The 15469-nt window shown below is 37.3% G+C and overlaps 3 protein-coding genes and 1 pseudogene across 3 annotated transcripts; 2 read left to right on the forward strand and 2 right to left on the reverse strand.

Moving 5' to 3' along the window:
* Positions 1 to 111: 111 nt before the first annotated feature.
* Positions 112 to 2034, reverse strand: LOC120193985 (hydroxyphenylpyruvate reductase-like). Its single transcript, XM_039196393.1, has 2 exons — positions 1550 to 2034; positions 112 to 780 (listed from the first exon to the last, which is right to left on the reverse strand). The coding sequence occupies exons 1-2, from the start codon at positions 1970 to 1972 to the stop codon at positions 262 to 264; spliced, it is 942 nt and encodes a 313-aa protein (XP_039052324.1). The 5' UTR covers positions 1973 to 2034; the 3' UTR covers positions 112 to 261.
* Positions 2035 to 10424: 8390 nt separating this feature from the next.
* Positions 10425 to 12563, forward strand: LOC120193984 (annotated as a pseudogene).
* A 496-nt stretch (positions 12564 to 13059) lies between these two features.
* Positions 13060 to 14045, reverse strand: LOC120193990 (photosystem I reaction center subunit VI, chloroplastic-like). Its single transcript, XM_039196397.1, has 3 exons — positions 13852 to 14045; positions 13624 to 13750; positions 13060 to 13352 (listed from the first exon to the last, which is right to left on the reverse strand). Exons 1-3 carry the CDS (start codon positions 13977 to 13979, stop codon positions 13173 to 13175), a joined length of 435 nt encoding a protein of 144 aa, XP_039052328.1. The 5' UTR covers positions 13980 to 14045; the 3' UTR covers positions 13060 to 13172.
* A 653-nt stretch (positions 14046 to 14698) lies between these two features.
* On the forward strand, positions 14699 to 15357 carry LOC120193989 (30S ribosomal protein S17, chloroplastic-like). The gene has a single exon (XM_039196396.1). It carries the CDS (start codon positions 14757 to 14759, stop codon positions 15213 to 15215), a length of 459 nt encoding a protein of 152 aa, XP_039052327.1. The 5' UTR covers positions 14699 to 14756; the 3' UTR covers positions 15216 to 15357.
* The last annotated feature ends 112 nt before the right edge of the window (positions 15358 to 15469 follow it).

The raw sequence follows: 15469 nt of genomic DNA on the forward strand, positions 1-15469 counted from the left end.
AACAAGTTTAGTCTAATCATAAAAAGGAAAATATATGAGATCAGTAAATACTTGATTCATTCAATTTGAATGATGAGTCAACAAAAAGGATCCCTAAATTTTTATTCCAGTTTCAACTTGCAACCAAACAACATTCACCCCACAGGAAGAAGGGTTTTACAATCATCTACATATAATCTATGCCATTCAGTGTTCATAAAATCATGAAAATACAAATGAGAGCAGCAATCTGAAGTTGGCGATTAACTAACATTGGCACCATTAAACCACAGGAGTTAACAGTGGTTTCTTCTGAAAGTGTGCCTCCAAGTTCCCAATCACAAGATCAGCCATAGCTTCCCGGGTTTCCACCGTACCGCTCCCCACATGAGGTAAGAGAACCACATTATCAAGCCCAAAAAGCTCTTCTGGTACATAGGGTTCGTTTTCAAACACGTCCAGCCCTGCACCTCCTAATCGGTGTTCAACTAATGCAGAGACCAGCTCGGGTTCATCGACATGGGGGCCTCTCCCGATGTTGATGAGAACACCCTTTGGACCCAATGCATTGATGACATCCCTGTTGACAATGTGGTGGGTCTCTTTAGTCAGTGGACAAGCAACAACCAAGATATCACAATGGGCAGCCAGCTCGACAACACTCGGATAGTATTTGTAATTGATTTCGGGTTTCTTGGTTCTTGAGTAGTAACTGATGGGGCAGCTAAATGCTTCAGCTCTCTTCGCAATTGCCATGCCAATCCTTCCCAGACCGATAATGCCAACTTCTTTCCCAGTGAACTGAAATAATGGAACTAGTAGTTATAGACTTACCATCCCAATGACATGAACGACAGACTAAAACCTCAAGAAAAGCAGAAAGGTGAGGAGCCAATCATTTGAGAATTGGGTGGGAATATGAACCGTGATTGTTAGCTCCCCCAGTTCTACTAATCACAGATCACACAGAAGTACAATACAGACTCGTGTATAATTGTTTTATGCAAACATGTATTTACACGGATGTCCAAAATCCAAATAAGACAATAACAAATCCATATATATGCTACAAATCTAATTTCCAACGGGACTATAAAGACTTTTTCCCCTTTTTGCTCACCATGCCTTCAAATTTTAGTTCATCGTATAAATCACAATAGACCATTCAGAATTAATGTAGTATAGTCATCATGTTGAAACACAAATAGAGGAAATTAGTATCACAGGGTGAAATTTCAGAAGCAATGACCATTGAGCGCAATATATCAAATGTATTATATCACATATTGTATCATTGAGTTTTACAACAATATTTTATCATCAATTAGAACAAATTCAACAGAATATAGACCAGTCGAGAAAGGCCAATATCATAAAAAAAATTGAAAATATAAAAACCAACAAATAGAAACGAATTCAACAGAATCTAAGATCAACCCAGAAACACTAATATCATGAAAAAAATAGTCGAAAACATAAAAACTAACAAATTGAGACGAATTCAACGAACTACATATTATCAAATAAACCCAAACTGCACAATGAGGCGAAAAAATGTTAACGAACGAACCTTAGTAGTCAACACGTAGTCCCCTTTCTTCCACTTGCCACTCCTCACGTACCGATCACTCTCACAAAGCTTCCTCAACACCGCCAACATCAACCCAATCGCCAAATCTGCCACGTCTTCAGTCAAAACGTCAGGGGTGTTGGTAACTCTGATACCCTTTTCTTTACATTTTGCCAAATCAATCTTATCAAGCCCAACACTGAAGCTGGCAACAATCTCCAGCTTGGGCAACGCCTCGACGAGCTCAGCATCGGCACCGGCAGAGGCGTTGCCGACGACCGCCTGGATTGAATCTTTGTTAGAAGCCAGAAACAATGATTTGTCCGGCACCGTCCAGAACCTGAAGAGCTTGAAACGCTTATCGAGTTGTTGTTCGAGGTAAGAGTTCATGGGACAAGCCATGAGTACTCCAATTGAATCCATGGTTGGTTGAATTGTGAGAGATGGTAAGCCGGAATTTCAAAGCCCAATAAGCGTGGAATCTTACTACTATAAGAGAGCAGTGATGGGGATTGATTGCGGACTGCGAACCACTAGAAAAAAATTAAAGGCGGAGAACGTTGATGGAAAAAGGGTAGGTGTCACTGTTCAATCAACATTTAACTTTTTTTTTTCTTAATACCAAAATAAGTGACCACACTATACCACTTTCCTTAATAGTTACCTAAATTATTTTTTTATTTAGGTGTCTAACGTTACAAACGTTATCCATTTAGATGCTCGAGCCATCAACGACATTAATTTTCACCGTAAAGTGACATATGTCACAATTTGATATTTTGAAAGTTATTTTTTAAATATTAGAAATATTATTATATTTATAAAAAAATTATTTCTCTTAAATTATAAAATAGCCCCCAAATCCTTAAAATCTTCAACTCCTAATCTCAACTCGCTGATGCCGTCCTTTTTGTCCACAACAACCGTCGCGGACGTAGCCCTTGTCATCCTCTTAGTCATATGTCATCGTATTTACCGTCGATTGGCTATCGGAATTGCGATTTTCAACTTAGAGTTCGCAGAGTATAAAATATCGATTTGTTATTAATCGATCGTCGATCGCTCACGATTTCATAGGGTTTTGGTCACGGGGGAGGTCGGGTAGAGCTTCATCGACGAAAAAAGGCGACGGTTGATGTAGGTTTAGGGGTTGAAATGTAGGTTTTCAAAGTGATGGATTTATTTCAAATTTTGTGTTTTATTTTTTAAAAATTATATAATTTTAATTTTTTTTAATTTTAAATAAAAAATTTAAATTTAACAAAATGTGACACGTGCCACTTAATGGAGAAATTAACACCGTTTATGATCCAGACACCTAAATAAGTATCGTTTGTAACGTTAGGCACATTGATGAGTCAACAAATAGTTTAAACACCTATTTGGAAAAAAAGAGTAAAATATGAGCTTGAATTTTCATATTAAGCCTTTTTTTCTTTATTTACCATAATGGGTGGTGGGTTCGAATCATAAAAATTACTGTCATTTGATATGTTAGTGTGCTATAGCCTTTTAATATTCTCTCTTATAATAAAACTAAGCAAATATATTCGTTTTTACCCAAAAATCACCATGACAATAATTAATTATATGTTATATACCATTTCGCCAAATTTTATCGATCTAACACTCTTTATAACAAGGCACAGATCGTTATCTGCGTCTTTGTAGGGTTTCGTCCGAGCTGACATCACATAAGGAAAGGCGCGGATCATCATCCGCGCCTTTCTGGGGTATCTTACGTGCGCCTTCCAATTAATTTTCAACCGTTCACACATCCCACATTAATTACCCCATCCGACCAAACCCCTCCCCTCTCCATATAAATACCTCCTCCCTTCTTCATTCAAACACACACCAAATTATTAAATCCTCTCAAAGCCCAAACCTGATCAAATTCTATTTAGAATGTAAAAATATTTTACTATATTACAATAAATTAATATTTTATTAAATTGTATTATATTAACTTTTTATTTTTTTTGCAGTTATAAAATGGAAGGCGGTCTACTTCGTTTAAATGTACATTATATCTCGAGGCATTTTGCTAATACGGTAACACTTTTAAATTCTATTTTAATTTTAATTATTGTTAATATTTTATTTATTTAAGTTTTTTAATATTAGTTTATATTTTAATTTCTATAATATTTATTAAATTAGGGGAGAGATTGTATATTATATCACTTCACCCGTAATTTTAAGTTAGGGATACCAACCCGTATATGGTCGTATTTAGTCGAGGTTGGATTCAGTTACGTAGAAAGATACGAAGGGCACTGTAACCTAGAATCCAACCTGATTTCTGCATTGGTCGAGCGGTAGAGACCAGAGACACACACATTCCATCTTCTGTATAGAGAGTACACAATTACGCTGGAGGATGTTTTCATTCATTTGGAGCTTCCGGTAGATGGAGATGTGCTTTATGGGAAGTCACACGATGACTGGCATTCATTGTACCAGGAGTATCTTAGAGGCGTCCCGCCTAATTTCAACGGTGGTCGAATTCTGTTAAATTGGTTAGATACAATTTTCAAACATTTAAGTAGCGACTCCTCGGAGGAGCAGGTTAAAATGAATGCACGGGCTTGCATACTATAGATGATAGGAGGGCTCCTGATGCTGGACAAATCACACAACCAAGTTCACTGTATGTGGTTGTGTCACCTCACCGATTTTCATCAGGCTGGCACACAGAGTTGGGGCTCGGCAGTTTAAGCATTTCTCTATAGGGAAATATGTCGAGCTACTGACTATAAAAAAATATTGGCGGGTGTCTCCTTCTACTGTAGTCTTGGGCGTGGCATCGCATACCCTTTTTATGTCCGATGGTGAAAAACATGTTGGTCTTCCTGCTATTATTGAAGTAATTACAAAATTGATTTCGTATATTAATAATTTTATTTAGTATATAATATAAATTATTTAATTGAATAGGTGGTCAACTACAATGGAAGATCATCGGGATTTACCTAATGAATTAGAAGAAATTAGGCTACGTATTGATCAGAAGGTTGACACAGAAGTATATATTTAAATAACAAAATCTACTTTTAATTATCGTTATATAATTAGATTATTATTTTGATAAGAATTTTATATATGTTTTAGTTTGAATGAGCCCCTTATTGTACTGAAGAGATGAGGATTAGCATCCCACACGACTTAAGGGGGCCCATTAGATGTCTGAATAGCGGTGGTCCCTTTGATATATTATGTGATTGTCAAGTGGCATCCCACTGATCGTGTGCTTCGCCAATTTGGTTTTGTACAATCAATTCTGGAAGCACCTAAAAATCTCAACGATTTGCATAACATCAATCGATGCGACAAAAAAGAAGTAGAATGGTTACTGAAGCACTATGAGTGGGTAATGATATGTGAGGATCGACGTGGGTGCATTCCAGTACAGAACCCATTTATGTGGACCATTTGACGGTTGCAGATGGTTATTACGAGTGGTTCAACAGGAACGGAAAACCGTTCCTGATTTCTGAGGAAGCACGAGGTGGGAACATTCATCGACGTCGGTAAAGACGTCCACCGTCACAACATCATCGTCCCCTGACTCGTGGACGAAGATCAAACGCTTCCGGTTCATCCTCAGCTTCAGTACCGAAACCTTTACAACAGTCACTATTTATATCACTGTATATTCCGCAGTCATTTTAGATGGCATCTTAACCATATCAAATGCCGCCGCCACCGTAGAGTTATATGACCCCTCCTGGTGGATATTTTAGTTTCATGTTTGCATATCCAAATTGGGGTTCATATACTGGTTATTTGACTGGTCCAGCTTCACCATCGATGGCCGCCGCACATCACCTTCTGTACATTTTTCTCACTCGTCGATGTCGGTCTTTTCACAGTTTTCTCAGTTTTATATGAGTGGTGGGATATTTAGTTATACACCTCCAGTTCTTTATTTTATGGAGGTGTTACATCGTCATTCGTCCCTTATCAACAAAATGTATATGCTCTTGATGATGATGATGATGAGAGTGGGGATTCAGAACAAGTTATACGAAGAAATTCTCCTTGATACAAACAGCCACCGCCCTACGGAACACATTCAAAATGCAGAAATCGATAGATTCATACATTTTATTATTTTTGTATTTAACTTTTTTTATTTACCAACAATTGAATTTTTTTAATTATTTACCTTTTATTACTTAATTTATTTTGTTTATTTTTTATTACTTAATTCAAGCGAATACTTTTATTATTTAGTGTTTTTTAATCCATTTTCTTGTATCATTTTCTTGTTTAATTAATCGATGATGCTCAAATGTCATTAACTTAAAGTAAATTAAATTACAGAAACTTAGCATTCATAAAAAACAACTATATCAAGCACAACATCAAAGGTTACTTGATGACAAAAGAGATGCACATTTTTTCCTACTGTGTCCTGGGTTTCTACAATGCTTACATCTTTTGTTTTCTCTAAACGTTTTCCGAATATCCATATCACAATGAATTCGAGTGGATTTTGGACGACCGAGCTCCCTCAATAAGGACAGATCCGATATAATCAGAAGCCAATTATGAACCTCATTAGGGTCTTTCTCATTACCTATGAGGGGGAACTCAAATTCATATATACCATAAACACTTCTGATAGTAGGTATACGGGATCCACAAAAAGATTATAGTCTTAACGGGTATGCGATCAAGCTGCTATGACATGAGAGCATGGATACTTCAGAGCTTAAAAAAACCCACAGTCGCACCATCTGTCTCGTAGATTAACTCTGAACAAGTTAGCTTAAATCCCTTGAAGAGGTCGCGGAATCTCTGTGACATGAAATAATTCATGGGTTCTAGAGAAGCTTGTTACAGACATTCCATTTGATGTAGTAATTCTTTTTTTTTTTGTAGATTTGTAATTAATCTAGGGTGATAGACATGATCATTTTGTATCCAAGTTTGAGCTTGTCTCCCGAGCTTTACAAAAAAACACCCCCAAAAGAAAATATGTCTTTTTACCAAAAATCTTTATTGGTAAATGATGTACCCCTTTAAGGTCGAATTGATAGCCTCAGCCAAGTTGGTCGTCATGTGTCCATATCGATATCCACCATTATATGCATTTGTCCACATTTCTTTATTGATGAGGCTGATGTAATTGTATCATTCCTCGTTCTTTCCCTACAACTCTTGAAGCATTGACTAAAATGTTTGAGGTAATAGTTCGTAACCTGAGCATCAAATGTGAAACTTACTAACTTTGTTTCCATAAAAAAATAAAATGATTGACAAAAAAATAGCATTTTGACATACCCATGCGCACAAGTAATTGATGCTCATCATTCTTCTTGAACGTTCCATGATAGTTTGCATCAATGTGTCGGATATAGTACCGATATTGGACATAAGGTGGTTGTCACATTAGACCCAAAGACTCCATTGATGCTTTGATCCCAACTCCGCGATCTGATATGGCACATATTTTTTCCCTCGTGATAACATGTAAATGTAAGTTTTGGAAAAAAAAAGTCCAAGAATCTGTATCTTCTCCTTCAACAATGGCAAAAGCAATTGGAAGTATGTTGTGATTACCATCTTGGACGACTGCCAATAGTAAAATTAGCTTGTATTTTCCATACAAGAATGTCCCGTCGATTTGGACTACGAGCTTGCAGTATTTCATAGCATTAATACATTGTGGGTAAGTCCAAAAAAACTGGTAGAATTGGCATCGATCGTGAAGAACTCAATCATTGTGGTATGCATGGCAAGTTTAGAAGGCTATAATTATCCCAAGATTCAATATGCACACCACCCTAAACCAACTTGGTAGTTCGTTGTAAGATGCATCCCATTCGTCGTGAAGTTTTTTAATGACATTCTGCTTTGCTTTTCATGTTTTTTCTCTATGAGACGGTATACCATGGGCAATAATCATAATGAGAGTTTGCTTTTACCATGGGCATGATGGCTTGGCAGATCATGTCAGAGTCCAAGTTTGGATGATCCTGGTTTATCCCTCAAGCACAGCATGTGTGAGGACCGTTGTATATCGTTAGTTCCTATATATTGTTTTTCCTCTTCCTCTTCGATATACGAACCATCCAATTGTATCCATTATCACATTGTACACAATGAAAGACATATTTTTCGGTGGTAGAGCGATCGACTCTGGACTGAACAAAATTATGAATATTGTAATTCTTAATTGCCATTATCACTTCTTCTTTGCATGAAAAATCTTTTCCTTTATATAACTCACAATCATTGACTAATAAGTTAAATCCATATTCACTGACATGCGCTTGTACGTTGCATCATAGTCAACTTCATACATATGTGCTGGAGGTTTAGTGTGTATCGTATTTATGGGAACTTCATCTACATCATCATCATCGGAGTCTATGTTGAACTGCGATGATTCTGGGTGAACGAATAGTCTAGTCTCAGCACCTGACTCACGAAGAGGTTCTTCTAGTGAAGATGAGGGTTCTTCTACGCTGTCAACATTTAGGTCGAACAAGTTAGTAGTTGCATACCTTCCCCTTGAACTTGAAGGCATCTCGACATTGAGGTCGAAAAAGCTCGCAGTTGAATGCCTTCCCCTAGAGCTTGAAGGCATTGTATTAAATGAGTACTGCACAGATTACTACGTCGAGGGCATCTCCATATTCAGGTCAAAGAAATTGGCATATGAATGACTTCCCCTTGAACTAGATGTGATGTTGCCATATGGATTGTTTGTGGAGTCGCCTCAATACAGATCGTAAGAAGTTGCTGATGAATATCTCCCCATTGAACTTGATGGGATGGCACCATGATACAGATTTCCCATTTTGGCGTTAAAATCATTACACATTACTGTAGTTGGGCTCTCAACTTGATCAGCTTGTTGAGCTAGCCCATAGTGGGAACATAATGACATAGCATGAACAACACGCACTTCAACAAATTTCGCATACATCTATGTATCGGCGTCTGAATAATGATTTTGAGAATCAACCATCATTGCAACATCGTCATCGTTTGATAGTTCAAACGCTGTATAAGTTAATGAAAACACTAATGTTGGAAATCTGTACTTAAGCGAGGACAATCTTCTAGTACTTCCAACATGAACATTCCTTGAAATCTACGTTATCATATCCTCAAGAGTTATGTTTCTCTTGAAGAATATTTTTACAGAATGATCTGATGTGATCGCGACACCGGTTCCATCTTCCCGAATTTCTCCATCATAGTAAACAATAGTTGAAATATGCGTCATTCTAAGAGTTTGAAAAATTGAGAGTCTTATATATGAAAAAACAATTGCTTAAATACACATAATTAAATATATAGTATATGAATTAAAATATAACCTAATAAAAAATTTAAAAATTTTCACAATAATTTAAATAATATAATTGTATATTGTTATCGTATCGGTAAAAATGTCTCAACGTATGATCCAACTTTCTAATTTTATAACCGTAAAATAATAGAAAATAATTAGTACAATAAATGTTTTTCAAATAATCATATATAAAATAAATATAATTAATTAAAAAATTACCTTACAACAAAAGATCGAAGGAACTTTGAAGTAAATATATGAGGAATTGATGTGGTGATGTTTACTGTTGAAAGAGTGTTATTTATAGGCGAAGAGAGAGTTTAAAGGTCGAGAAATTCGAAACCAATAATAAAATATGGTTATCCGCGCCTTACAGGCGCGTGTCAGATACCCTAGAAAGGAACAAATGACGAATCACGCCTTTCCTTGTGTAGCACCAGCTCGGGTAAGACGCGGATGACCATCCACGCCTTTCATGATGTAGCGTCAGCTCGGACGAAACGGTATATGCCAGTTAATTAATTATTGTTAGGATGATTTTTTTTTAGGTAAAAACGCCCCAATTACATCCTTAATCAATATAAATACGAGTGTTTGTGACGTGGATCCAAATTTGAGTAATTAATTTACTAATTATTTATTGTAAGTACACATCAACGGATTAACATACAAACAAAAGTAAAATGTAGGATATTAGATTAATATTTGTTAATTTAGGGAATTATTCCTTCTTCAACCGTCCCATTAAGTTTCAGCCCATCAAAACCATCCATGTGGCCTCGGTGGGGTTTGTTCTAATATTAGAGTAATATGCATACGTGAACGCTTGCGTTCTGTTGTATCCTTCCTCGTTTTTTGCAGGCTTTTGACTTTGAAATTGAAAATGAACCATCCAATTCACTCACCTTACATAAATCAAACGAAACTTGAACCTTCAACATATATAGAATAATCTAAATCTGTTCTCTCCCTTTAACCCAACACCCCACTGGGTCTCAAACACATACGCCCCACGTTCAATCCGTTGTTCATAAATGGAAAAAATCAACGAAACAATCACATCCCGCACTTGTAAATTCTCCAACAAACCTACTCTGTCCCTAAAATCGTTTCGAAGAGGGGACTCTTAGTTCTTTTCTTGTTTTTTCCCACTTTCGCTACTTGTTCTGTGCCTTTCCTTTTTTTTTTTTGGCCTCAAGTTCTTGTTGAAACTCAGAACAGAAAACCATTGAACATGGTTAAAGAACAAGACAATCTTTGGTCTCATTTGATTAGTTTAAGGTCTGCAAATGAGAACAAAGCAACACATGCCAAGAGTTTAAGCATTGACAGTGCGTGTAAAGTTGACGAGATGGGCTCCAATGAGGGATCTAAACCTTCAAGCGAAGAGTGTCCCAAGATGAATCTTACAATGGAAGAAGTAATTGCTGCATTCCAAATCAGAGAAAAACAGTTATTAACTGGTAAGTTTCATATATATAATGTGTGTTTACGGTACAAGTGGCCACTGGGTGACATATGTATCTCTAAGTTCCTTCTGCATTGATTTTTAATGCAGATATGGAGCAGATGAAGGAAAAGTTTGCAAAATTACTCTTGGGTGAGGATGTCTGGTGGAGGAAAGGGAGTTTCATCAGCTTTAGCACTGTCAAACGCCTTTACGAACCTTGCTGGTATTTCTTCTTCCACTCTCTCCTATATGATGACTTAATGGAGAATTAATTTATCCGATTTTCGGTTCCAAATGGCTTTCAGCTTCCGTGTTTGGCGAACAATCGCGCTTAGAGCCGATGAAACCTGACAGGAAAGCAAGGTGGAGAAAGGAAATAGATTGGCTATTGTCTGTAGCTGATCACGTTGTTGAACTTGTTCCATCCCAACAGAAGAGCAAGGATGGAACAAACATGGAGGTTTCTGATCTCTCGCTCTCTTCCTTTACCTGCATCGGAGCAATTACAAGGCGATATATCTGTATACATATTCAATATGCATGCAATTTCTTTTCGCTTCTTATTTTTGCAGATAATGGTCACAAAGCAACGAATAGATCTCCATATGAACATTCCAGCCCTGCGAAAACTTGACACGATGCTGATTGTAAGGATATGGATACGTTTATATATGTTTTTTCAGCTAATTTGAGCTATAATTTCTCTGTTACTATAATTAAGCAACAGGCTAGTTCCTGATTTAATGATAACTTGCAATGGTCAGGAAAGTCTAGATAACTTCAAGGATCAAAATGAATTCTATTATTTGTCAAAAGATGCTCCAGACTAGGGTAAAAACAAGAGAAAAGATGATAAATGGTGGCTGCCTACTGTTAAAGTTCCCCAAGATGGACTATCAGATAAGTGCAGAAAAAATCTGCAGAGCCAAAAGGAATCTGTGACTCAAGTGCTTAAAGCAGCAATGTCAATAAATGCTCAAGTTCTCTCAGAAATTGAGGTCCCTGAAAACTACATTGAAGCCCTCCCAAAGGTAAAGCTTGAAATTTTTTCTAGTATAATACATAATTAGCTGACCCTATTCCCATATGTAATGGGGTGAGGGGAGGTAAGGTAGTAGGCTGCCTCCAACGCCGGGGTGAGGGGAGGTAAGGTAGTAGGCTGCCTCCAATGCCATGTTGAGAGCAGCTTCCGTGGAAGACCTCCGGCAGTCAGAATTATGAATTGCCCACCGTGGGACTCGATCCCACGACCACAAGGTTAAAAGCCTTGCGCTCTTCTAGTATAATACATAGTTGCATCAAAATATGCTACCATAATCCCTTCACCGTCACACTTTATTGATGTTTTCTTAGAATGGGAGAGTTAGTCTCGGTGATGCGGTTTATAGGAGCATCACGGTTGAATTCTTTGATCCTGATCAATTTTTCTCCTCTATGGACTTATCATCCGAGCACAAGATTATAGACCTCAAGAATAGACTTGAGGCATCTATAGTCATATGGAAGAGGAAGATGACCCAAAAGGATGGAAAATCAGCTTGGGGTTCTGCTGTTAGCTTTGAGAAGAGAGAACAATTCGAGGAGAGAGCTGAGACCATCTTGCTCATCATCAAACATCGGTTCCCGGGGTTGCCTCAATCCTCACTAGACATCAGCAAGATCCAATACAACCGGGTAAGTCATTTGTGCAGAACTGCAGATAGATAGAAACTTTATGACATGTCGGAATGACCCTCTTCATTTGAGTGCTGCAATCATTGTCATGTACTATTGCTTTTTCTTAGTATCCTGTGACATTGGTGGTAACTCAAGTTATTCAAGAATACTGGAGAGCTTGGCCTTTACAGTCTTGTCTAGAATCGAAGATGTCCTCCATGCCGATAACATGACCCAAAATCCAAATACACAACCATGCAAACGGAGCAGTTTAAAGGATGAAAGCCAGCCTAGTTCAGTGACTACAAGTCCAAGTTTCGATACATCTGCAATGAGCGCAAAGATCCTCTCAGATTTACTTACTTGGAGTTTAGATCAAAACGACTCTGATGAAAGGCAGCAGAATATATAAAGATAATGGAAACGGGCAAAAACTAAACGTAGTGACAAACAAGGTCTCCTATGTTGAGAGCTTGGGTGGAGTACGAAGCCCTACAGCACGCCATTAACGGAGTATGCAATGGAAATCAGAAGCAGATAGAGATATAGAGAGATAGAGTGTTATAGATATAGGAATATTAAGTGTGAGAAAGCCTGACCAATCACAAAGGTGTTTCGACCTAGATGGGATTAAAGTAGGCCGTAAGTTTCATTTTGTATTTCTATGACTTCCTTTTGTAAATAGGGAAGTAAACTAAAACTATGTACTTTAAAGTCATTCCATATATTAATACCTTTAGAAACCAGCAAAAGGGTTTCTTGTTTAATATCCATTGAAAGAATTCATGTTTCTTAATGGTTATTTATTCTATTTTCTTGTGACATTGTAAATTTTGGCAACATTTCCCAGATTATTAAACAGTGTACCACTCACTCAGTAGATCTGCTTTCTGATCTATTACAAGAAATCAGCTTACAAAATAAACAAATTGTCCAGAGAATTAGGCATTTCCGCATTTGTTAATTGCAATGGCAATGGACATACTGTTAGACTATTAGTTATTCATTAGCAGTTCTTATTTGTAATCAGAAAGGGAAAGGATCAATGTCAAAGAGCAGAGATTTCAAGACGGAAAGCAATGCACCAGTTAAGCGTGAAACAAATGTCATTGGATCGATAATGAAGGTTGCATTTTAGGATTACATGTTTGAAAACTGAAACAAGGTACATACAATGAAAAGCTTAAAAAAGTTGCAGTGAATTAGATCTTGCCACGGGGCCCGGGCTTTGGTGGAAGTTGTGGACCTTTCTTGATCGGTAGCAGGTCATCGGAAGCAGTGGCGCTGAGGTAAAGACCGAGGGTACCGCCTCCCAGGATGAGGAACTTGAGCAACAGTCCTCTCTTGGTAAATGGAGCTGCAAATGTCTCAAAGAACTTGCTCTGCAATTCCAAACATTCGTGCAAACTGTTAGTTGATTCGATCTAAAAGCTACCTGGCGACATCAGATTTCATTCAACATCATAATTCAGTTGCAAACCTAACTGTCCTAACCATTGCCTTCAGTGTTTCCATGTTTCTCTCAGAAAAAAAAGAGGAAATTAACATATCAACAAACTAATAGCAAGAAAGAAACCAAATTTTAGAGAATAGCCTGTGTATAAGTACTCTGCAAATCTTTCTCAAATACAAAATGAGGGCCAAAGGTGAAACCTGGAGTGGGTTGTATGGTGAAGGTGCATCAGACCCGTACAAGTCCCATTGCCCAGTTGTGTTGCCAATATCCTCCAAATCAAAGTACACACTCTTATCACCATACTTTGCAACCACAGAACTGGCCCTATTACATAAGAAAAATAAAGACGTTTTTTTTTAATCTGTATAAATATGTTGAAATTAAACAGTATTGATTTGCAAGTAAGAAATTAAGGTTGGTAGCACCTGTAGTTTTTGGGCTTGAAACTCTGGCGAGCTGGCTTGACCAAGAGGTTGATTCCATTGAGAGAGCTTCCACCAAGGCCCTTGACGGTCGTTGGTTGAACTGCAGCTAAGGTTGCAAGAGAAGCCATTGCCTTTATTTTTGCTTCTTCCTATCCTAACTGCTTTCTCTTTCAGTTGGCAGTGGCTGTTCGGGTTTTTGATCTTTGCAGTTGATCTCAAATGGACACGTGGTAAATTCGACTTTTCCTATAGAGATATGAATTTCCATTTAGATCGTGACACGTGGGCCGAACTTAGATAAGCCTATCCGTTTTATGATCTTCAAAAAACTGATGGGCCATGTTCATCGCCTCAAAAATCCAATTAATAAGCCCTGTCATATCATTCTATTTTAGAAAAATTATACTATTTCCATAATATTCAATTTGAATATTTCTATATTTCTGTTATCAGATTATTTATTTTATTTTATAGTTATTAAATAATATTATTAATTCAATTAAAACTTATAATCATTTTTAATATCCCTAGCAAATTTTCATCACCCACTAGCACTTAGTAGTATCCATTGATGAACATTCATAATTTTAGCTAATAAATTTATTTGGATAATCAATATGTTTATTTAAAAAAAATATTAAAATATTTTTTATACAAGCATAATAATCGAATCAAAGATTAAAATTCAAGCATTAAATAAAATAAAATAAAATCTTTTTTTATGATTGAATCAACCTAGAACTGGACCAGGCTTAGGAGTGGCCGTAAGACAGCCATGAGTAGGTCCATGAAAATTTTCAACTCCTAAACCCAACCCATATGTCTGATACATAACACACAGAATAGAAGAACTCGCAAGTCCTTATCAGCTGCTGCTTCTCCAGCTCCGAAGACTACACTCCATAATGTGGATAACTTCTTCTCTCCAATCTCTCAAGCTTTCATCCCCATTTCTCCATGGCTCAACTTCCCTCTCTCACCTCTCAAAACCCGATTCTACTCTCTCTCAGCAACCCCTCAAATCCCCGGCTTTTCTCCCCCCAATCAGGGCAATGAAATCCTTGCAAGGTAGGGTGATTTGTGCTACAAACGACAAGACAGTGTCGGTGGAAGTGGTGCGTTTAGCCCCTCATCCAAAATACAAGAGGCGTGTTAGGATGAAGAAGAAGTTCCAGGCTCATGACCCAGATAACCAATTCAAAGTTGGTGACTATGTGCAGCTTGAAAAGAGCAGGCCGATTAGCAAGACCAAGACTTTCATTGCGGTGCCTGTACCAAGTAGGATTGGGAAACAGGAGAAGGAGGAAAAGGGGGAGCTTGGGATTCCATTGGAATCTCAACAGCCTCAAGAGCAGCAAGCTTAGTATTAAAGCCTTTGGCGTGGGCTTCTTTTGTGTTGGGTAAACTTATAATCTTTTGCAAGTGTTTTCACAGTTTCAAAAACTGTTTTTTCTTAATGTAACAATTGTTGTTTTTCAAGGATGTGGCTTGCTTTTTGAGTTTGTCATGACCCCTGTTCTCTGTTCTAATCTTGATTGGTATATTTGAATTGGGTTTCGTTTCGTAATTAATGAATAAGTTGATGTTTTTAGTGATAAAAACCTGGATTGAGAGACTA

This window comes from Hibiscus syriacus, unplaced genomic scaffold (genome assembly GCF_006381635.1).
Source record: "Hibiscus syriacus cultivar Baekdansim isolate YM2019G1 unplaced genomic scaffold, ASM638163v2 tig00116997_pilon, whole genome shotgun sequence".
In the NCBI taxonomy this organism is placed as follows: Eukaryota; Viridiplantae; Streptophyta; class Magnoliopsida; order Malvales; family Malvaceae; genus Hibiscus; species Hibiscus syriacus.